The sequence below is a fragment of the Eupeodes corollae genome, chromosome 2 (assembly GCF_945859685.1).
Source record: "Eupeodes corollae chromosome 2, idEupCoro1.1, whole genome shotgun sequence".
In the NCBI taxonomy this organism is placed as follows: domain Eukaryota; kingdom Metazoa; phylum Arthropoda; class Insecta; order Diptera; family Syrphidae; genus Eupeodes; species Eupeodes corollae.
Window position 1 is genome coordinate 135416019 of NC_079148.1, and position 21322 is coordinate 135437340.

The 21322-nt window shown below is 33.0% G+C and overlaps 1 protein-coding gene across 10 annotated transcripts in view; it reads right to left on the reverse strand.

Annotated features, from left to right (window-relative positions):
• Positions 1-21322, reverse strand: part of LOC129946703 (PAN2-PAN3 deadenylation complex subunit PAN3) — a 122702-nt gene that overhangs the window by 12517 nt on the left and 88863 nt on the right. For 3 of the 10 annotated variants that reach the window (XM_056056978.1, XM_056056977.1, XM_056056979.1), the window contains 7 exons: positions 2794-2886; positions 1859-2401; positions 1339-1801; positions 915-1031; positions 703-823; positions 495-617; positions 295-424 (listed from right to left, as the gene is read on the reverse strand). In XM_056056978.1, coding sequence (XP_055912953.1) covers positions 295-424; positions 495-617; positions 703-823; positions 915-1031; positions 1339-1801; positions 1859-2401; positions 2794-2886 — 1590 coding nt within the window. Of the gene's footprint in view, positions 1-294; positions 425-494; positions 618-702; positions 824-914; positions 1032-1338; positions 1802-1858; positions 2430-2793; positions 2887-5911; positions 6060-21322 lie in introns of those variants that run through there. The other 7 variants (XM_056056980.1, XM_056056982.1, XM_056056981.1 and 4 more) reach the window with 6 other exon arrangements.

Here is a 21322-nt window from a genome sequence, read left to right on the forward strand (position 1 = left end):
TGTCTTTTCTGTTACAATCGGTTTAAATATAAATGATTCAGTGTTTCCTTAAGATTTATGTAAAACAAGTGAAATATGAAGACACGGTTTATCAATTTAGAAACCTATTACGAATATTATTTAAAAAAGGTTTATCCATTTAGAAAGCCTCAAAGTCTTTAAATTTTAAAATAGTAATATCTCAAACCCCTGACTTGATAAAGTTATTTTGAAGTCGAATTTGAATTTAGGTCATAAAAATCTTATTGGAAAAGTGACTGAGTATACCAGTGTGTAATCTTTTTACGAACTCACCTGTTGGTGCATGTTAGCAACAGCCAATTGATTTGTTGCATTTGGATCAAATGTAGCAATGTCTGTGATCCCGGGAAAACTAAAACGCACCCTTTTACCAGTAACAATTATTTTCGTTGGGTCTATGACTCTAAGAAAAATTAAAAAAAAGGTACATTAGTATTTATGATTAAATTATCTGCCCCCTTAAACAAAAGTACCTGCAAGCGAGTCCAGCTTGATGAACAGCACGTAATCCAGCTGTTAATTGCATTATAATTGCCCATATTGTCGCCTCAGGCAGCAGTGGTCCATTGGTGGTTCTTTGCAGATTGCTTTTATGACTGTTCATTTATTTTTATGGATTGATTGATTTTTTTAAAATTTGTGTCATTATAGATTTTACAGATTTTACACTCAACACTTTACCTAAAAGGTCTCGCTTCGCCGGGGAATGGATCTGAGTATCCGTTTTTTTCGGCTGCTGGCGTGAAAAACTTCGACAAGAGAGTCTGTGATCCTGGATGATAATCATAAACTAATACTAATGCTATAAAAACAATACACAAAAATAAGACACATTTTTAAAAAAGACATTTTTGGGAATGTTAGAAATAAAAAGTAAATAGAAAAATTCTTACAACTATCACCAAATGCTTTTGTCGTAAAGACCTCTCGGAGCTGGACAACGTTTGAGTGCTGTAGTTTCTTCCACATTTCAACGACTGCCATACATTTAGTCGATTGCAGACGAAAACCTAGATTAAGAAGGTATCAAATGACAAAAAGCCCTTAATTCTGTGAACCAGGCCAATTTCAAACCCAAAGACAACAGAGTGACAGTGACATAAAATAAAAAAACAAAAAGAGAAAAGAAGAGAAAAACAAGAGTGGGAGAGTTGGAAAAAATAAAGGATGTCAAAAGAAGGGAGGATGGAGCGATTAAGATAGTAAGTAGTTTGATTTGATTTGAAGTGAATTGGAGAGCAGAATAGAATCGAAATATAGAAAACATAGAATACGATTTTGAAGAATTCAAACAATCACCAATCAGCATGAACTCACCATGAAGTCTTCTCAGGGTGTACTTAATTCCAGTTGTAATGTGTGTTGCCTTGTAGGTGGATGTGGGCATTGTCATCTTGGTATGCATTTGTGGTGGCTCCAAGGGATACAATGAATGGTAGTTGTCCACTTCGAGGGGGATATTCGAATTAGCTGCATCACTTGTGTCCAAGATGAAATTAGAGATCTCATTGCGGGTGAGGATATCGGAACGCATCTCATCTGGTATGAAGAATGCCGTTTCCAATTGTGTTTTCGGCTGCATGCCAATGACATTCGACGAGGGTCCCGGATAAACATGCCCGGTGTAAAGTACGGCTGGAGAGGGAGTAATTGTTGCACCTCCTCCGGGCACAACGGTTGGGGCATGTGCCACGACAGTGTCACTACTTACCGAGCTACTATTTTGGCTGGAAGAGTGATTGGCAGTCGGGTAAAAATATATCGTTCCACCAACATTTTCCTGTAAATTATATTTTTATTACAAATTGTGTTTTTAATTTTATAGGAAATTCTTTACCTGGTGTACATTGGCGGAGAGTGTATTCGGAATAGGTGACCCATGCGGCGATATCCGTGGAGGTGATTTCTCACCAACACTGGAGGGCGAATGACGCTGCTTCAGAGGGGTAGTCATCGCAAACGTTTGTGTTGCGGTCGGTGCTTTTGTAACTGCGATTGGATTAGCAGCTACACTTTTAACAAGATTTGGTACCGCTGCATGCGATTGCGGCTGCTGTTGTGATTGTGACTTATGAAGGATTTGTTGTTGTAGATGTTGCTGTTGTTGCTGCTGCTGTTGTTGTTGCTGTTGTTGTTGTTGGTGTTGTTGATGTTTTTGTACAGCAGCAGCTATAACGCTCTTCTGTAGTCCCGAAATCGGGTTGGCATTCGTTTTCACCGATACCGGCGTTGTTGGGGCCTGATTTTGGCCAGAATTTCCATTTCCACACAATCCAGTGTTGCCAACGACGCCATTGCTTAGCATCGGTTGATATGGTGAGTAAAAATTTGGCGATGAATTTATTCGCGTTGGAATGAATTCGGGTGAATGCGGTGTAACCTACAAGTCGAATGTTTTAATAGAAAAACTAAGAGCGAGTTAAAAACTAATTTGGCAAAAGTAAAATGAAAAAAATCACCAAATTTATTTTTCATTTTTATTTTTTTTTAAATAATTATTTGTGTGAAAAAAAGGAGCCAATAACAAGAACACAAATGAAAAGAAAACAAAAAGAAAGAGAGAAACAGAAAAAATCATAAAACAAAACAAAAAAACACTAAAACAATTTAGAAACAATAAATAAAATAATTTATACAAAAGACAAAGAGAGCCAACAGAAAAAAGAAGAGAGTTTTGTTTATTTCTTAATTTGTTCATAATAAATAAAGCAAATATTTACTATTACTATAATTTTATGAGTAGTAAAGAGTCTGCAATCTACAAAAATTTACCTGAGCTTTCTTAATTGATAAAGGTGAGTCCAAGTTAATAAGAGAAAACCCCGAAGAAAGACCATAAGTTGGCGTTCCAACATTTTGTCGGTTCTAAAGAATTAAGTATGTATATTTGGGAGGTTTGTTTTAGTTTGATTTTGTTTTTCTTTCCTTTGTTTTAATTATGAAAATTATTTACATTGTTTTTTTTTAGAATAGTGGAATAGAGGAAGGATTATAAGAAAGGGTAAGATAAGGAAGGAACTAAATATTTAAAAAATAAAATAACTGATGTTTTCTAATTATGCATTTGATAATTTTATTTAAAGGAGTGAGAGTTAGAGAGACAAAATGTATATGAGAACATGCTTCCTTTGTTGGGATTTTTTTTAAAATTCAAGGTTTCAGAGGCCTCAATCGACTCCTAAAGTTTTGAAATATTTACAATTCCTTCGATACATATGTAGGTACAAAATGGAGAAAGAAATTAGGATGGACTAGGCTTGGTTAAGTAGGACAGCATCTACAGGGAAGAGCTCTACAGAGTAATGTCTAGTTTTGGCATCCCCGTCAAACGTATCTGTTAGTGCAGAATGACGATGGAGAATGCACGTTGCTCTATTAAGGTCGGTAAAGATCTTACCGATGCATTTGATGTCAAAAAAAGGTGGACAAGGTGATGCACTGTCATGCGACTTCTTCAACATCAAAAGAATTGTCAAAAACTCAACTGTCAACACTGGAGGCACAATCTTCCAAAGGTCCATCCAATTACTCTAATACCCCAATGATATTGGCATAATTGGAAGATCAGAGAGTGATGTCAGTGGAGCTTTTTGACCATTAGGACGAAAGCTAAGAAGATGGGTTTAGTGGTCAATGAGGGCAAGACCAATATATGACCAACATATGCTGTCATCAAAAAAGGACATTTAACGACGACGTTTCGGACAAAACTTCACTATGGACGCCTATAACTTTGAGGTAGGTCTACCAAGGCACCGCTATCAATTCAGACAACGACACCAGCGCTGAAATCAAACGAAGATTAACTCTTGCAAATCACTGCTTCTTTGGACTTAGAAGGCAATTGAGTAGTAAAGTTCCCTCTCGAGCATCTAAAATCACCATCTATAAGACACTAATCATCCCGGTTCTCATATATGGCGCTGAGGCCTGCACCCTGTCAAAGAAAGATGAGAGTGTCTTAGGATCCTTCGATAGAAAAATTCTTCGGGTGATTTTTGGTGCCGTCTGCATAGATGGAGTGTGGATTAGAAGATACAAGGACGAACTGTACGGGCTTTACAGCGACACTGACCTTGTTAAAAGAATTAAAGTCCAACAGTTTAGATGGCTGGGTCATGTAGAGCGAATGAACATCAACGCTCCAGCCCGGAAGGTGTTCGAATCCAATCCCGAGGGACGGTGCAGTAGAGAAAGACCGCGACTCAGGTGGGGCACACAGGTGGGTGATGGCTGAAACATAAACACGCTTTAGCTTCGGCTTCGCCTGACGTTTACGAGTTCAGCCATAGGAATTCAATGCATGCTATCACAATGAAGCTTCGACCTCACGTTTCGTTTGACAATCGTAAGGAAAAGAACGTAATGGAACGTAATGTGACTCCAAACGGAAGCTCTAGTTCAATTATCTGAACATTTGCTTTGTCTGACAGCTCATCAGCTGTAAAAAAATGTCAACAAACAAAATATTTGCTCTTTGGAGGGATGAAATAATAGAAATGTCATTCAAAGCAACCTTGAAGCAGGCCTAACGTAACGCAGACGATGCCGAAGCTGAAGCGTGTATGTGTTTCAGCCATAAGGATCTCAACTAACTTGGTGTGCGAAACTTTAAATATCTAGCTAGAGACTGAGCTTGCTATAGATACAATGTTGGTTGAGGCCCAGGTCCGCCTGGACTGCAGCGCCACCTTAAGTCAGTAGGTAAGGTTGGGTAATGTCAAAAAAATCAAGATGTAAATTTAAATAAAATGAAACCTTAAATAGAAAACATAAGATGAGTTATCTTTAAAAGATTGTAGCTGAATTTAAAACCTTCATGAGTTAAATATTAGATAAGCTGGTAACGCTTCAGAAGGCGATCCAAGTTTTTTTAAAAACATTTTTTTAATTAGAAATAAAAAATAATCACTATCATGTGCTCATGAGGAAGCTCAAAGCCACTACTTAATCTTTGAAATCTTACACTCTCGGTCACTTGAATAAATCCAGTGCTGTTTTCAAAATTTATGTTGAGTTTTTTCAAACTTCTTTTTCAAAAAAAAACTATAAACCATTGTAACATTAAGCTCAAGGTTTGGAAACATACAAATTTTTTGTTAAGAACTGTGTTGAGTTTAACTTAATCTTTGCACCAATTTAAATTGTTTTAAACATTTTTAAAGAGGCATATTTTAAAAAATTGATGTGATAAAAAAAATGTAAGGCAAGATTTGAATTTTGGACAACTTAAAAGTTTAAAAAAATCATTTTTCAGTGTTGATAGATGAGTTAAAGGTATACGTAAACTTGCAACTATTAGTGTGTCTCAGTCATTTGAGGAATGGAGGGGATCCTCTATAGTTTGTATAGGGAATTCGAAAGGCTAATTTGAGAAAGCACTTTTCATGACAAGAATTCTTCTTGGAGGATTTGTCAATTCCTCGCAAGAGGCAGCATTCTTCGTAGAGGCAGCATAAGGTGGTCCTGAATTTGAATCGCGTCTTATAAATTTTCTATCACACCAGGTTTTTAAAAAAGGGCTCTTTAAAAATGTTTAAGACAACCAAAAACAGTGTTTTTAAAGCTTCGATAAAACAAGACAAGAATTACTCTTGGAGGATTTACCAATAACCCGCAAAATGCAGTAACCGTGGAATCCAAGACCTTGAGCATGACAGTCCTACGCACCAACCATCATGCCACGGGCACTACATGGTTTTAACAAAAGTATCAAATTTGTTTTAAAGACAAAGCTGAATAGAAAAGCTTTTTCAAATGATGGTACAAAGCAATTGATACATTTAAGTGACCTGAAGTGTTATTTACATGTTACTTATCAATCACACACAGTAAAAATAATGGGATTAAATTTATGTAATCAATGTAAGTCTAAGTCTTGGTATCTTACCATTTTGATTTGAAATTAGAATCAGACTCCACCAACTGATAAATTTTATATTTACAAGTTTCTTTGGATGTACAAAACACATAAATGTTAATTATTTAACTGACAGCATTGAAATATGTTTATCTTCAATGTTAAAACCACATCACGATTAACAAATTCACAAACAAATACAAACAAGTTCTCCATTCTCAAGAATAATATGATGTACTATATTTTTGTGAGAATGTTTATATATTGAATCAAAAGAGAGATATGAATTAGTTATTTGTTGTTAGAACCAATTTTACATTAAATTTACAATTTACAATATTAATTGGAATAAACTTCCTTGTTTTAAAAACATAGATATCGCTGGTTATTTCAGCTATTCAGCGAATTCAGCGGCCGTCAACAACAACAATAATATAATTATAAATAAATAACTTTGCTACAGAAGCGTTTCACTATAATAAACTGTAAACAATATAATTACTTTTGATAGTATAGTGGATACACTTTTAATTATTTTATATTCAAATTGTCTATCAACGTCGACGTCGTCGTTGGACAGTCACAAATGTTTTGTATCAGTTCAAACAATTAGCATTTTTATTTACAACAAAATAACAATATTCAGTTGAAAATATGTTGTTTTCATAGAAGCGGGCACGTTTTCGAGTCACATAGAACCGGATTAATAAGTTTGTATTTATTTTTTTCAAGAGCAAAGAAAGCTTTCTATTGACGTCGTGCGTTCGTAGTCCACGTCGCGTCGTCTCGTACTTTTTTGTTTTCTACGTCTTGATTGTTCTCTTTACCTTTTTTGCTTCCGAGGATTATATTGGGATTTTTTGATATTTTGGCAAACTAATTAATTTTCACAACAAAATCAATTAAATTGAACTACTTTCAGCCCAAGGAGACGACACCGACTCTATTAGAGACACATAGCCCCTCTATACTTGAACCTCCAGTTAATGGTAGGCATGTACTACTACAGTACCTACCTAAGTATATTACGAGTATAGTAGAGACATTTTAATCAGACCAGGTGAGGTTGAGTTGAATTGAGTTGAGCTGTGTTGAGTGGTGATGATATTGGCTTTGCAATCAGGTAGTTTATTAATAAAATATAATATCGTGTGCCACTTTGCCGGTGTAATGGCATATCTACCGCTCCCCCCCCCCCCCAACGTCTTCCCTTCTAGTAGTTTTGATGTGTGCTGATTCAACTGATTTTTTTTATTTTGTATTTTGTTTAATGCAAAAATAAAATTATTGCAAATTTATTTTGGAAATTTACTTATGGAGCTCTCTTTCTGGTTCTGGTTAAATGAGCAATGACCCAGTTTAATACGTTTTGAGTTGTATTTTTGCTTTTTGACTTTTTTAGTCGGATTTTTTTTTTGAAGTACAACAAATTTTGCAAAAAGAATTGCATGGATTTCTATAAAACTATGCAATTTTTATTACAAAATATAGAACGAGGACTTGAAGTGGTGATTTTGTTTTTGTAATTTTAATTTGACTGTGTCAATTCAATTGGAGATAACATTTAATTGTTTATGAATTTTGGATTCAAATAAAAACTATACTTTCTTTAGCCTAGTGTTTTTTTTTTGTTTATTTATTCAATGATATCGTATTTTTTGTAAGAGAGACTCAAGAATTCTTTAACATTAACTTGAAACGATTTGAGTTTCGAATTTTAAATTAAACTTGGAATTCGAGTTTATTTCTCATTAACTAGCTCTTATAAGGTTTTAAGAACTTTTTCTTTCTGTCCCACAAACGAAATGATTCTTTTTAAAGCATTAGGTTTTCATAAATTTAAATCGGGTCTTTTAAAAATGATCAAGGCAACCAAAAAAGGTGTTTTTAAGGAATCAATAAAACAAAACATAGATTTTAACAAAAAATTGTATGATGATTTTGAAAAGCACAAATAAAGGGTTGTTATAGTTTAAGTCCAAATGTGCGTAAAATTGGTACAATATAATGATAATTAATAAGAGTTATTGTCCAAAAACTAATGCACCCACAAAGAGTGACAAAGTTTGGTGCGGTTTATGGGATGGTTACATCATCGAGCCGTTTTTTTTTATTTAAACAAAGGCTAAATGCAGTTACTGTGAATGGAAAGGAACTTTTTATGGCTCGAATTGGAAGATGTGGACGATATGTGGTTTCAATCAGATGGTGCCACTTTTTTGCTCGATAAATTCAATGACCGTATGTGGGTGTCGTTGTCAATTGGAGGCCAAGATCATGTGATTTGACACCGTTGGGCTTATTTGGGATTACTTGAAAGAAAAGGTGTACGCAACAATTCCAGAGCTTAGGGACGAGATAATTCGGTACATTTGGCGTTTTTCTTTTTTAGTTCAGAGCTGAGTACTAAGCAGTCTGAGCAAACAGAGTAGAGTAGACTAGAGTAGAGTAGAGTAGTGTAGAGTAGAGTAGAGTAGAGAAGAGTAGAGTAGTGTAGAGTAGATTAGAGTAGAGTAGAGTAGAGTAGAGTAGAGTAGAGTAGAGTAGAGTAGAGTAGAGTAGAGTAGAGTAGAGTAGAGTAGAGTAGAGTAGAGTAGAGTAGAGTAGAGTAGAGTAGAGTAGAGTAGAGTAGAGTCGAGTAGAGTAGAGTAGAGTAGAGTAGAGTAGAGTAGAGTAGAGTTGAGTAGAGTTCTGAGCAGAGTATGTTCAGAGCCTTATGATTTATTTATGAAACAACTTGAGCACTAAATTATCATGATTTATTTATGAAACAACTTGAGCACTAAATTGTAATGATTTGAAATGTCATCTGTTTGAAGGCGTTAAAAATTTTCTTTAATCAAATTAATTAAAAAACAGTCATAGCGTTGGTCCTTTTGACGCCTGAAATAAATCATAAAAATGCTATGTGGAATTCGTTTTTTCCAGCCTCTTCCCTTTTTTTTTGTTTTGACGACGATTTTTTTAATTTCCCGGCTTTGTTTTTGTTCAGCATTTTACTCCGCTTACTCTGTTATATTATTCTGAGCTCACAGAGCGCGCGTGGTTCTAAAAAAGAACCACGAATTTAAAGATATGAACGATCAGAGCTCAAAAAGATACACAATTACTTTTTTGACTGAATTAAAAAGAAGGCAATTAACGGCACATAACATCAATTATGCCTCAGCGTGATCAAAAGTTTGGACCGTTGGATGGAGGTGTGCCGCTTAGGTCGCGGTAGCCATTTGGCCTGTATTTTGTTTTCATACATAATTAAACTATAACAATATTATATTAAAAAAAATATTGTGTTTTATTCAAAATCAACATCTGCGTCTAAAATTTAAAAACCCTTATTTTAATATTTTTTCAAAACTTGAACTTGTTAAGACGAACGCCCTTGTTCTCAACAAAACCAAGCATTTATTTCACTCGGTTTTAAATTTTTGTGTTAAAAAAAAACATTTAAGAACAAAATATTTTAAAAACTTGACTTTATAATGATTTGAATTAAGGCCAACAAAATCCATCGAAAAGATATTCTCAAGGCATTTAACGTGTTACGATTTGAAAACGGCTGTTTTTTAGCATTTGAAGACTTTTTCCAATTTAAAGGGTTAGGGATTCATTTTATTAGTTAAAAAAAAATCAATGGTAATAAATCAAACATTTTAATGTGATATAATTATTCATTTTGGACATAATTAAATTTAAGCCAAGGAAATTAGGTTTTTACTTTTTCAAAACAATTTTATTATTCGAAATCACCTCAGGAAAAAACATATAACTCTAAAAAAAACAACAAGGCATTATAAAAGATACAACATATGTACATATATAGATCTTTAAAAATCTTTTCAGCATCTAAGTTTTTGAAAATTCACATTAGTATTGAAACTCTATTTTAACCTACATGAAGTTCCAAAAAAAAGAAACACATGATTTCACGTTTTTTGAAAAATACGTTCTAAAATGTTTGGTTTTTAAATTTCCGTTTTCAATATTTGTTTTTTTATATTATTTTGTATGTGGTTTTGATATACAGAGTTTTTCAATAAGGGCGGGTAGATGATAAAATGTCAACCGTTGCGTTTACTGTGTGGCACACAGTGCCATCTTGCTGGAACCACATGACGTGTAGGTCCATATGGTTCAATTTGGGCCATAAGAAATTAGTTATCATCGTTATGTTACGCTCGCTATTGACGGTGACCGCTTCACTAATGTCGTTTTCAAAAGGGTACGGACCAATTACGTCGAGAGCCCAAAATCCGTTTTTTGGGCACTTGTCATTTTCAAAAATTTAATTTTTTGAGATTTGACAAGGACTAATTACGCTATAACTAAAAATGTAAAACTTTAACAGCAAATTGGACTTGTTACCAATTACTACAACAATAGTCAAAATTTTGCAGTCAAATTCAAGAAACTGGAAAATAATCATTTCTTGAAGAATTGATCACAATTGCCCACCGATATCTGTAAGTTAACATTGGTATACCTTCAAACTATAAAAACAATTCCTTTGACTGTCAGTTTCAAAATCTTGTTGACTTGTGTTTTGGAATCTTTTGCAAGGTATTAAAAAGCTTGAGGAGACTTATTGCAAAGTAAATGAGATCAGATAAAATTTTTTAATAAATTCATTTTTATTTCAAAAAACATTTTGAACTTTAAAAACTAAAAATAAATTAGGTGGCGCAACAGATTTTGGGCATCCAGGGTCTTAGTGACTTAAAACTCTGAAACAATTCTGTGTGCGAGGGGACCTACAGTCCGCGAATTCCAGCGGCTTATTTGAGGAAGTACTTTTCATGACAAGAATTACTCTTTTTTTCAATTCGTCCCAAGAGGCTGTAACCGTGCAAACAAAATTGTAGATTACATTGGCAGGATTTAAACTCAAGACATCTGTCACGACGGTCCTACGCACATCATGAACAGGACTAGAAAGAAGATACCGATGCATATTGGTTTTGAATGTCTGCAAATTTTAATGAGTTAGAAATATTGATTCTGGTAAACGATTCCACATTTGTATTGTGTCAATAAAGAAAGGATCTCTGTGCTTTACAGTACGTCCGAAACTGATTCCAGAAATTGAGTCAAATTTTTATAAGTCTTCAAAAACGTTTTTTTAAATTTCGATATTATTTCTATTGAACATGAAATGCAGAACCCAACTTTATGTACAAGTTTTAGAAAATTTAGCTGTTTTCTACAAATTTATGGTAAAAATTCATTTTCAAAACTTCTGATTGAAAAATAAAATTACCACTGAAATATGTTTGGGCTTGGGATCGTGTTTTTTGAGTTTTTATTTCAAATTTAACAACTAGTAACCCAGAGTATGGTAACACAATATTAGTATGTTCTTTATCTATTAAGCTATCGAGCTTCTTTGAAACTTATTTTTGTATTGTCTTTAAATATTTAAGACATTAAATCAAATTTTATTCCAATACTTCTCTTTTTTCTTGCATTTCAAAAATTCCATAATTCAACTTAAAGAGATTTACTAAAATCTAAGTTTGATGAAGTAATATTTCATTATAAAATTTATTTATTGAGGGCGAAGTTTTCAAAAGCAGGTACGAACATAAAAACTTAATTGAAGTTATTCAAGACAAATCTTTTCAAAAAAAAATAAAACTTTTTTCGTTTGTTTTTGTGTTAAATTTTTCATTTAACACAAACGACAACAAAAAGTTAAAAAAAAAACGAAAACATCGTGACAATTTACACGTGACCAAAATGCATGTTACTTTTTTGAGTCAATTCTTGTTCAGTTCTTTTTTCTTGTTGTTTTGGCACAAATGGAAACGTACTGAATGTGATTTAGATGCTTTTTTTTTTGTTGTTGCACCAAAATTAACACATTTAAATTCGTTGTGCAAAATCAATGAATGCATTTTCGAAGGAGCTTGGAAACTGGAAAACTTAATAAATGGAGGCAAAATGCTGAAAATATCATCATCATAATCTTGTTACCCTTCTATACTCGATTACAATTATATTCATACAGAACACAAGAGGAATAGAGGAATATCAGAGAAGTTGGAATTCAAAAAACACCATCATCAAGCTTCTCGTTGTTGTCGAAGTGCGCTCGTGACCTATCAAAATGTTTTATTTATTATGCATACATTACATCAGGTAGGTTTCAAATACCGTTAAATGCAGATATACCATACCATACAAAAATACAGGTCGAAAGGTATATGATGTGTCCTGAAATGTATATTTATTTGGAACTCGAATACTGGAAACATTGTAAAAGATAAATATTGGCAGATATACATTTCCGTTCGATATTCTACCAACCATCATCATTCTTCAATTTATTGGTAAGGCATGTGCAAATAAGTAATTTGGAAATCAATTTACCGTTCATTCTTTTTGAATGACGATGATGACTCGAATCGTACATCGAAACGAAGAGCGACATACTTTTGGAGGCAAAACCCTCCATCATATCGTGATGATGAATTAAGCAATAATATTTGAAATGTGTGCAAAAACAAAAACGATAAAATGAAATTAAATCGATTTGAAAAAGATCCAAGTAGTTGAGAATGTTCTTAAAGGCTTAAATATGTAGAATGTATCTTCTACTCCAAAAACGATTAGTTTTGAAAGTCATGTCAAAACTTTGTTGTCATGTAAGTTTTTATAACACATACAAGATAGTTTAGTAAATTATTCAAGCCTTTAGAAAATCATCTTATCGTCGTCGTTGTAGAGTAGGTCTGGGAATTTGCATTTATAATTTGTATGTTCAATTAAATTCAGAATTAAATATAAAGTGTGTATGGTGGAGTGTGTTGGAATTGAAAGCATCAGCTTCTATGTGTATGTTTTTATTATTACACGAGTTCAAATGATTATTTTATTACAGGAATAAATTAATAGTTCCTTGGGAATTTTCAAAACAATGTCAATTGAACAACACCTACCTTTGTACGTATGCATATACAGTGATGGACGAAATAATAGGAACATAACTTAATTTGCTTGTAATAAATTTTAAACAGCCTATTTTTAAAGGCTTAATGGTTCACTAAGTGGCAATTTGCTAAATATTTAGCAGTTTACTTAGCGACTCAAAAATTTTAAAAACTTTTTTTCGTTTAGCTTAGTAGTAAATTACCCATCATGAATTCCATCGCAATCGGAAATTTTTACTAATCCCGAATCATGAAATCCGTTCGTAATGGAAAATCACATACAATTTTGCATTACGAACGTATTTCATGATACAGTTTTTCGGGTTTCGTACAAATTTCCGATAACGATGGAATTCATGAAAGGGCTGATTACTTTTTATTGCCTAAAAAATGAAAGTTCGTGATAATAAACAAAGCAAACACGTTTAAAAGTTATAAGATTATTTCTACAGATGTCATAAGGATTTAGAAACTTGCTTAAAGTTAAAGTTGCCATTGTGTGATTTTAACTTTAGGAAATTGTTAAGAGATAGTTCTTTTCCCATGGATTTGTTCCCATATACGAAAAATTGGTATCGGGAACTTTTCGAAATTGGGAACAACATTTCAATGGAAAAATACCTATAGGCAACTCTTTTTTCATGGTAAAATTTTTGTTTTTCTGTCTGAATATTTCTCCATTATTTAGTTGTCGGAATTGAAAGCGGAGCAAACAACGTGATCAATTTTTAACAAAATAATAATGAAAATAATACAAATTTTTCTTTTTAAGGTCGAATTCAACAAATAATCACCAAGTACTAGGTTTAATCAGTTTTATGGAAAAAACCGAGATATTGCTAATGGTTTAACAACAAATCGGTGTAAGGAAGATGTGTCAACATTTTAAAAAGAAGTAGAAAAAGAACTGAACAGTTTGGGCCGTGGAACGAAATCTATTTCTAAATGGAGAAAAGTAGGTGATAAGTTGATAACCATGGCTTGGTAAAAAAAAAATCCGTGGGGAAGAAAATTTCTGAAAACAAAAGAAAAAAAACAACCGGTGGAGGCCCAAACAAGGAACATTTATTCAGTGCGTTGGAGGAAACGATAATACGACTTTGTGCCTTAGAAGCATCGGTGGAAGGATGCCTAGATGCTTCAAGAAAAGAATTTAGTGGGAAATTCCCGATACTAGTTCCCGAGAAGGGAAAAATTCCTAGCGAAAAATATTTCTCAAGGAATTCCCGATAAGGCTGTCAAAATTGTTAAAAATTAGGTAAATAATTTTTTAAGCTTAGTAAATTGGTGAAAATGGCTTCGACATTTTAATAAATCGTTTAAAACTGTGTGCCAATGTCTTTAGCACTTGTTTAAGGGGGTATTTTGGTCTAGAAATAAAAAAAAATCGATTTTTTTCATATTTTCATAGTTTAACTATTTAAGAATATGTCTACGAGAGGATTTTTCCAAATTCAAATTATTTACGGAGAAATAAGTATTTTGCTGAGCAGCCATCCAAATCGGTTGGGCTGCAACTAATCGAACAAAAGACATAATGGGGTACTTTAAACGCGTTTTTCTCAGAACTGTCTTTTTGAATCTGATACCCACGATTTCTCAGGTTCTGCTGAACCGGTTTACTTGAAATTTTAAGAGAGTCTTCTTGAGGGACTTGTCTACGTCCGGAAATTTTCATTTTTACTATTTTTAACAATGTTCAAAAAAGTGGTAATTTTTTTTATTTTAGGCAGTCGCCATTTTGTAAAAAAAAATGTTTGAAACTTTTCCGTAGTTCCAGACATTGCGACATTATTGTAGATTAATAATCTTTTTTAGTTTTTGATTTCAGATTTCTAGGAGAGTTAAAATCGTGGCTATGGTCACGCACCAAATTTTTGAGACGCACCACTCCATTTTTGATTTTTTATTTTTTTTTTATGCTTCTAATGTGAATAAATAATGTTTAAAAAATCGGTGGTAAAAATGTTGCTTGATTTTTTTTACAGCACTTCAAAAATTACCTAAAATTCATGTCTCTAGACCAGAATACCCCCTTAAGTCAACAAATATAGAATTTAAACATTTCCTTAATTTGTGAATTGTTAAAAGTAATATTGGCTGTCAAGATTTTAGAGTCAATTTGATACAGATTTCATAAAAAAAAGCCGGCCAAAAAACCTGAAACACTTTATTTAAACTTCAAACATAGACATTTAACGATCTTAGCATTAGTGCAACAGTTTGACTACTTTCACTTCTATAGGAATGTTATTCAGTTTACCCTTGAGTCACACTTCGGTGCTCTTGTGCTCTTATTTCCTAACACACTGTTTCCGTCGCATATAAAAGGTATTCAAAACCCTTAAAGTTATTTCTTGAGACATTTCGACAAAAATTACATTCTTTTTTTTTCATTTTCCATAAAGCCAAACAGTTGCAGACAATTTGCTTTAGGAGTTAATCGACAATTCTCACAAAATTCACTTTCATTGTCGTAATGTTTCTTGTCTCAAAGCTTTTTACCGTTATTTTAACGATCTAAACTTTAGTGAAATAAGTAATACTTCTGCTTATATAGGAATACTCATCAGTTTACCCTTGGGTCCAATTTCGGTCATACTATGAAGTACAGATATTCGGTCCTAAGCCGTACTATAAGAATGTGGAATGTCCTATCACTCTCTGTCTTTCCTTGATATTGCAATGTTCAAGAATTTAAAACCTTTGAATGTGTGCTAATTAAACTGGTCCACAAAATCACGTTTTATATGTGTCACGAAAAAAAAAAACAAAAAAAAATGTGTTTAAAGGATCAAATCGTCAAGAATTCAAATCTCAACTTATAATTTTTCTACCACATCAGGGTTTAAAAGTATATCTGTCTAAAAATGTCAACTTGAAACGGGTGCTTGAAGAGTAAGTTAAAACACAACATACAATCTTAGCAATAAATTTGTTATGATTTTTAAATGTAACTTTCTTTTGTCTTTAGATAAACCTTAAATCATTCGTCTCATTAGTAATGAGTTTTCATTTGACTTTATAACTTTCACTTTTGCTTTCGTGAGTGTGAAAAATACGTTTTAATGTTAATTTTTAGTGTTGCTTTCAAATCCGAACTTCGCAAACTTTGAACAAAATTTTAAATTAATGTTGTAGCCTTGTTTAGAGGCCGATTCGTTACAAAAACAAAAATTACTTTCAAACACTTTTGCCTTTTTCAAAGTAATTTGATATTTGTTCTTTAGCCGTACAACACGAATGTCATGTTTAAGGATTTGAAACTTTTGAGTGTGTTCTAAATAAACTGATCGACAAAATTACTTTTTTTATCAGTCTGTTGTCCAGAATTTAAATCTAAACTTTAAAGAATTTTAAAGTAAGTCTGTCTAAAAATGCCACCTTAAATTGTATTATGATTTCAACACTTTTGTGGGTTTGAAGTATACATTTTAGAGTTAATTTTTAGTGTTGCTTTCAAATCCAAACTTCGCAAATTTTTAACAAAATTTGAAATTGATGTTGTAGCCTTGTTTAGAGGCCGATTCGTTACAAAAACAAAAATTATTTTCAAACACTTTTGCCTTATTCAAAGTATTTTTTTTTTAATTATATGAGATAGCTGAAATCTACCAATGGCACATATATTTGTTCTTTAGCCGTACTACACGAATGTGGAATTTGTTATCACACTATGTCTTTCCTTGTCATGTTCAAGGATTTGAAACCTTTGAGTGTGTTGTAATTAAACTGATCAACAAAATTACGTTTCATATCTGTCTGTTGTCCAGAATTTAAATCTTAGTTTTAAAGAGTTTTAAAGTATGTCTGTCTAAAACAGCCACATTAAATTGTCTTATGATTTTAACACTTTTGTGTTTTTGAAGAACATATTTTAGAGTTAATTTTTAGTGCTTCTTTCGAATCCGAACTTCACAAATTTCGAAAATAAAATTGAACTTGATGTTATAACCCTGTTTAGAGGCCGATTCGTTACAAAAATTACTTTCAAACCGTTTTTTTTTTTCAAAGCATTTTTTTTTAAATTATGTGAGATTGGTGAAATTTTACAACTTATGAAGATTTTTCAAAAATTTTATAAACTGCTTATAATATTTCTTCTGAATACTGAAAAAAGCGATTATGGATTGGAAAACAATAGCAAATTTTATTGAAAAAAATAAAACTTCTTCATGAATTTAGATAGCCTCAAAAAGCCTTTTTGAACTTAAAAAAGTATTATCTTAAAAACCTGTCCTGTCATCCTGGAAGAGTAATTTTTCTAGTCAGATTTGAACTAAGGCCATCGAAAAAGTGCAATTTGATAAACTGTTAATAGAGTGAAGTGTTAAAACTTTACTTAAGTGTTTTCAAACAGTCAAACTCAAAAGTAAGAAATGTTCCTATTATTTTGGCCACACCTGTAGGCATTAAAACACACTATAGTAAATATACTACATAAAGCATCATCATCGTTAGTATTATAATCACACGTTTAATGATAATGAACTTATAGTGTGTATAGGGTACACGAGTATAATAGTAAATTTTCCTTTTTTGCTTTGATGTTACGTAATGGTCTATGATTATCGTCTAATTAATGACTTAAGAGCTATAACACTTCTTTAGTTTGATTATGATTATCCTTTCAGCATCATCATCATATTATTATTATATGTACAACATCTGGACTGGAGACTATAAAGTATACGTGCTTATATGTGCCAAGTCAAAACAACGCGTATAGGAATACTCCTTTCATCTTATCGTTATAATTAAAATATGATGTAAACAAAAGGGTTTAGAAGTTCTTAGCCACATGATTAAAGTTAGGAAAATGTAATTTCGCTGGAAATTTAGTTTAGCCATTATTGGCAACATATCTAAAGCCTAAACTAACTTACATGGCACATAAAATTTAATTGGCAAGATAAAGTTTTTTTTATGTTTAAATTGTATTTCTATGGAAAAAGTCTAAAGCTATACGAGTATAGATAAATTATTGATCTACAAAACCCACAAGAGACTACAGGAGAAGTTTTAACAAGTTATGAGCATTTAAACAAAAAATAAAATACCTTCTTTCTGAATATCAAGCAGGACCAGCCTTGGTGTGCTGACCTTTTCTTATTTTTTTGGTTGTGTGGATTTAGGGTTCAACGACACCTTGGTTCAGATAATGAGTTTTTAGGTAGTTAACCCAATGTCAACACAGTTTTGTGGGTTAATAGACTTTGCATAAAGGTGGTTCATATTTGGTTTACATACATATATAGTTATGAAATTCACCGAAATTTAAAGATAATAAAGTCAAGTTGATTGTTTTAGTTAACATCACCAGAGGATTTTTGAAGGACCTGAAATGTGGGATATTCGCAAAAATAAGTGTTTGTACTTAATTTAGAGGTGTTTTTGTTATTCTATTCTGAAAGCGGCTAACTTCAGGTTTGTTTCTATGGCATGAAAGAAAGAAATGACACATTCTAAAACTTTTGACAGTTTATTTCTTTAGTGTGTTTCATAAATAAATCGGAGAGTTCTGATCAAACTCTGTTATACTCGACGTGCTCAGGTTTTGCTCAGAGCTTAAATAAAAAAACGCCTAAAAGGATTCTTATCGCTATCCTTGTTTAAGGGATATTCAGAAAGAGAAATATATTCCACCCAAAAAGGAGCTTAATCCTGAAACTAAGGCCAAACTTATTTTAAACAAAATTGTATAAAGTTATTTTTAATATCGTTAAGATTTAATTATTTGTTTATGGGATATTCACGGGATATTCAAACAAAACAATAAAACGTTGTTAAATTAATTCTCTGAAAAATTATATTGGTATTTTATTTGCTAATATCTCATTGCTCTGAATATCTAATATTTCTGAGGAAATTTATAACATAGTGTTTTTAATTTTGTTTTTGATTCTTAATTTTAGTATTTCATAAGTGGGACATTCGAAAAAAATATGTGTACATATATTAATTGAGGACGGAAAAAAGTATAGAATTTTATATCTGAAATGAATAAAATTGCCTTTTCAAATTTTGGGGCGTGATAATGAATGAATTGAGTGTAAATCTTATTTTGTTTTTCAAAAGTGGGATATTCGCAAAGAAAAAAATTTGGTATACCATATAGGCGCAATAGTCCTTTGAAAACTTGGGCCTAGTGACTTACAACTCTCAACCATTTATGTGTGCGAAAAATGTTGTCAGCGATGAAGGGGACCTACTGTTTTAAGCCGATTCCGAACGGCTAATTTGAGAATGCACTTTTCATGACAAGAATTACTCTTGGAGGATTTGTTAGATCCTAACAAGAGGCTGTAGCTGTGAATGAAACTTTAAATGGCATAGACAGGGTTTGAACCCAAGACCTCTGGCATGACAGGCCAACGCACTAACCATCACTTCTACGGGTACTACAACCAAAACAGCAAATCTGTTATGCAAAATATTTGGTCAGCTGTTAAAGTTTTTAATACCTCAATTTTTTGCCTCCGTAAAGCATAACTTTGACATTTGCCAATCGGTGGCTTCAGTTAATGTCTTAAAATATTTAAATCAATTCTTAAGATGAATAGTTCCAAACCGAAATAATGCGCGGAAAAGGCTTCAATGGCTCGCATTTATGAGATTCACTTAACTCTCTATGGCGGTGTTGTTAACAAACAAAATCCCGCATGTATAGAGACACAAAAAGTAATTATCAAAGAACCACATTTCGACAGAGAAGATGGCACATCATCTGGGAAACTTTACTGAAGTTTTTCCATCTTTAAGCTCATTTTTCTTCCTTTGGTAAAATAAGCAAGTTTTTACTACACAAAAATGGTATTCCTCAGGGATGCATTCTAGGTACCTTACTTTTTATATCTTAGGATATACTTGTATTAGTTCTTGTATTTATTTCAAAAATCTCTTACAAGGTAGGACATGAGTCTTATAAAGTGTTGCAAACCTTTACATTAATTTCAGAGTATGAATAAGAATTATATACCTAAGACTTCTATTTACATATTTATATAAGGAAAAGGAAATTTTACATCAAGTATTTGCCAAATAATTGAAAAGTAAAAAAAAATTAAATCTACTTTGCTTCTTATTCTTTTCATTCGATGGGTAAAGAGTTCCAAAGGCGTACAATATGAATACAAAATTGACGCTCAATGTTGAGAAAATTGTACGGGGGTAATATTACAGCAAAGGACCTTGTTGAATGAGGGAAATTCAGCCTGCCGTATAGATAAGCAGGTTGTTGTGTTTGGATGATTTCATGCAGGTAGGTTAGGTAAGGTTAGGTTAAAGTGACTGTCCAAGATGGAAACGGGCACACTTAGGCCAGTTTAATGGCCCATTGTGATACCCTTACGAAACGTGAGAGGCTGATTATGGTGATAAGAGTATGATCTAGATCGTTAAAAGAGAATTCTCCTAGGTAATTCTTGAGTTTTCGATCCAGAGCAGGGCATGTACAGAGAAGATAAAGAATTTTGTCCTCCTCTTCCTCGTTCATACAGCTTCTGCAAAAGTCATTTGAGAATACGCCTAGTCGCGTGGCGTTCTTTCCTACTAGACAGTGTCCGGTTATGACACCTGTTATCGAGCTTATATGCGATCTGCTTAGAGAGAGCAAGCACCTTGAACGTTTTAAATCCAGTGTTGGTCAGATGTTTTTTGTGAGCTGACACGTGGTGATGTTGTTCCACCTGGTGTCTGCCCTCCTCACAGCGTTCTGCATTAGCAACAGTTTACAAGTAGCTTCATGCAGTTTACTCAGAGAGCGAAAGTTTATGGAGCTGTCTCTGCTACAACCAGAAATCCGTACCCCAAAAATGGTTATGTGATAATAACGAGATAATAAATATAGCGTTCAATATTGTTATAAGCAACATTCAATTTGCGGCTAGAAACACAGTCTAGTTTAAAAAAGATTGCAAACCCACACAGCACAATTAGTTGCATAAGGGCCTTAGCAAGTAGCAGTTTAGTTTTGATCGGGATAAAATTTCGAGTGGCTTGCAGAAGGCGGAGAATTCCATAGACTTTACCAATGGCACTTTTAAGGTGGTCATCCCAAGTGAGAGTACGATTGAATACTACTCTTAGGTTTCTAGCAGTGTTAACATATTTAATGGTTTTGACGTCAAGTTTCAACGGGTTTATGGATCAAAGTTTTTGCGACAGATGGATAGGGAGGGATGTTGATTTGACAGTTTTTAGGCGGAGATCATTTTTTTTTGACCACTGTGAAATGCGGAGCAGATCCTCGTTCATTAAAATGTTTAGCAACTTGTGGTATCTCATTTATGTTAAGTGAGAAGAGGATTGGTCCAAGGATAGATCCCTGTGGCACTGTATTCAAAACATTGAGAAATGTGGACGAGTATCCATTGGCCACCACGCATTGTTGCCTTCCGCTGAGATACGAAAGAACAAGCTTACAGGACTCTCAACTCTTTTCCTAGCTCTCTACAAAGAATTGATTGGTTAACAGTATCAAAAGCCTTAGAATAATCTAACAGTGTTAGCA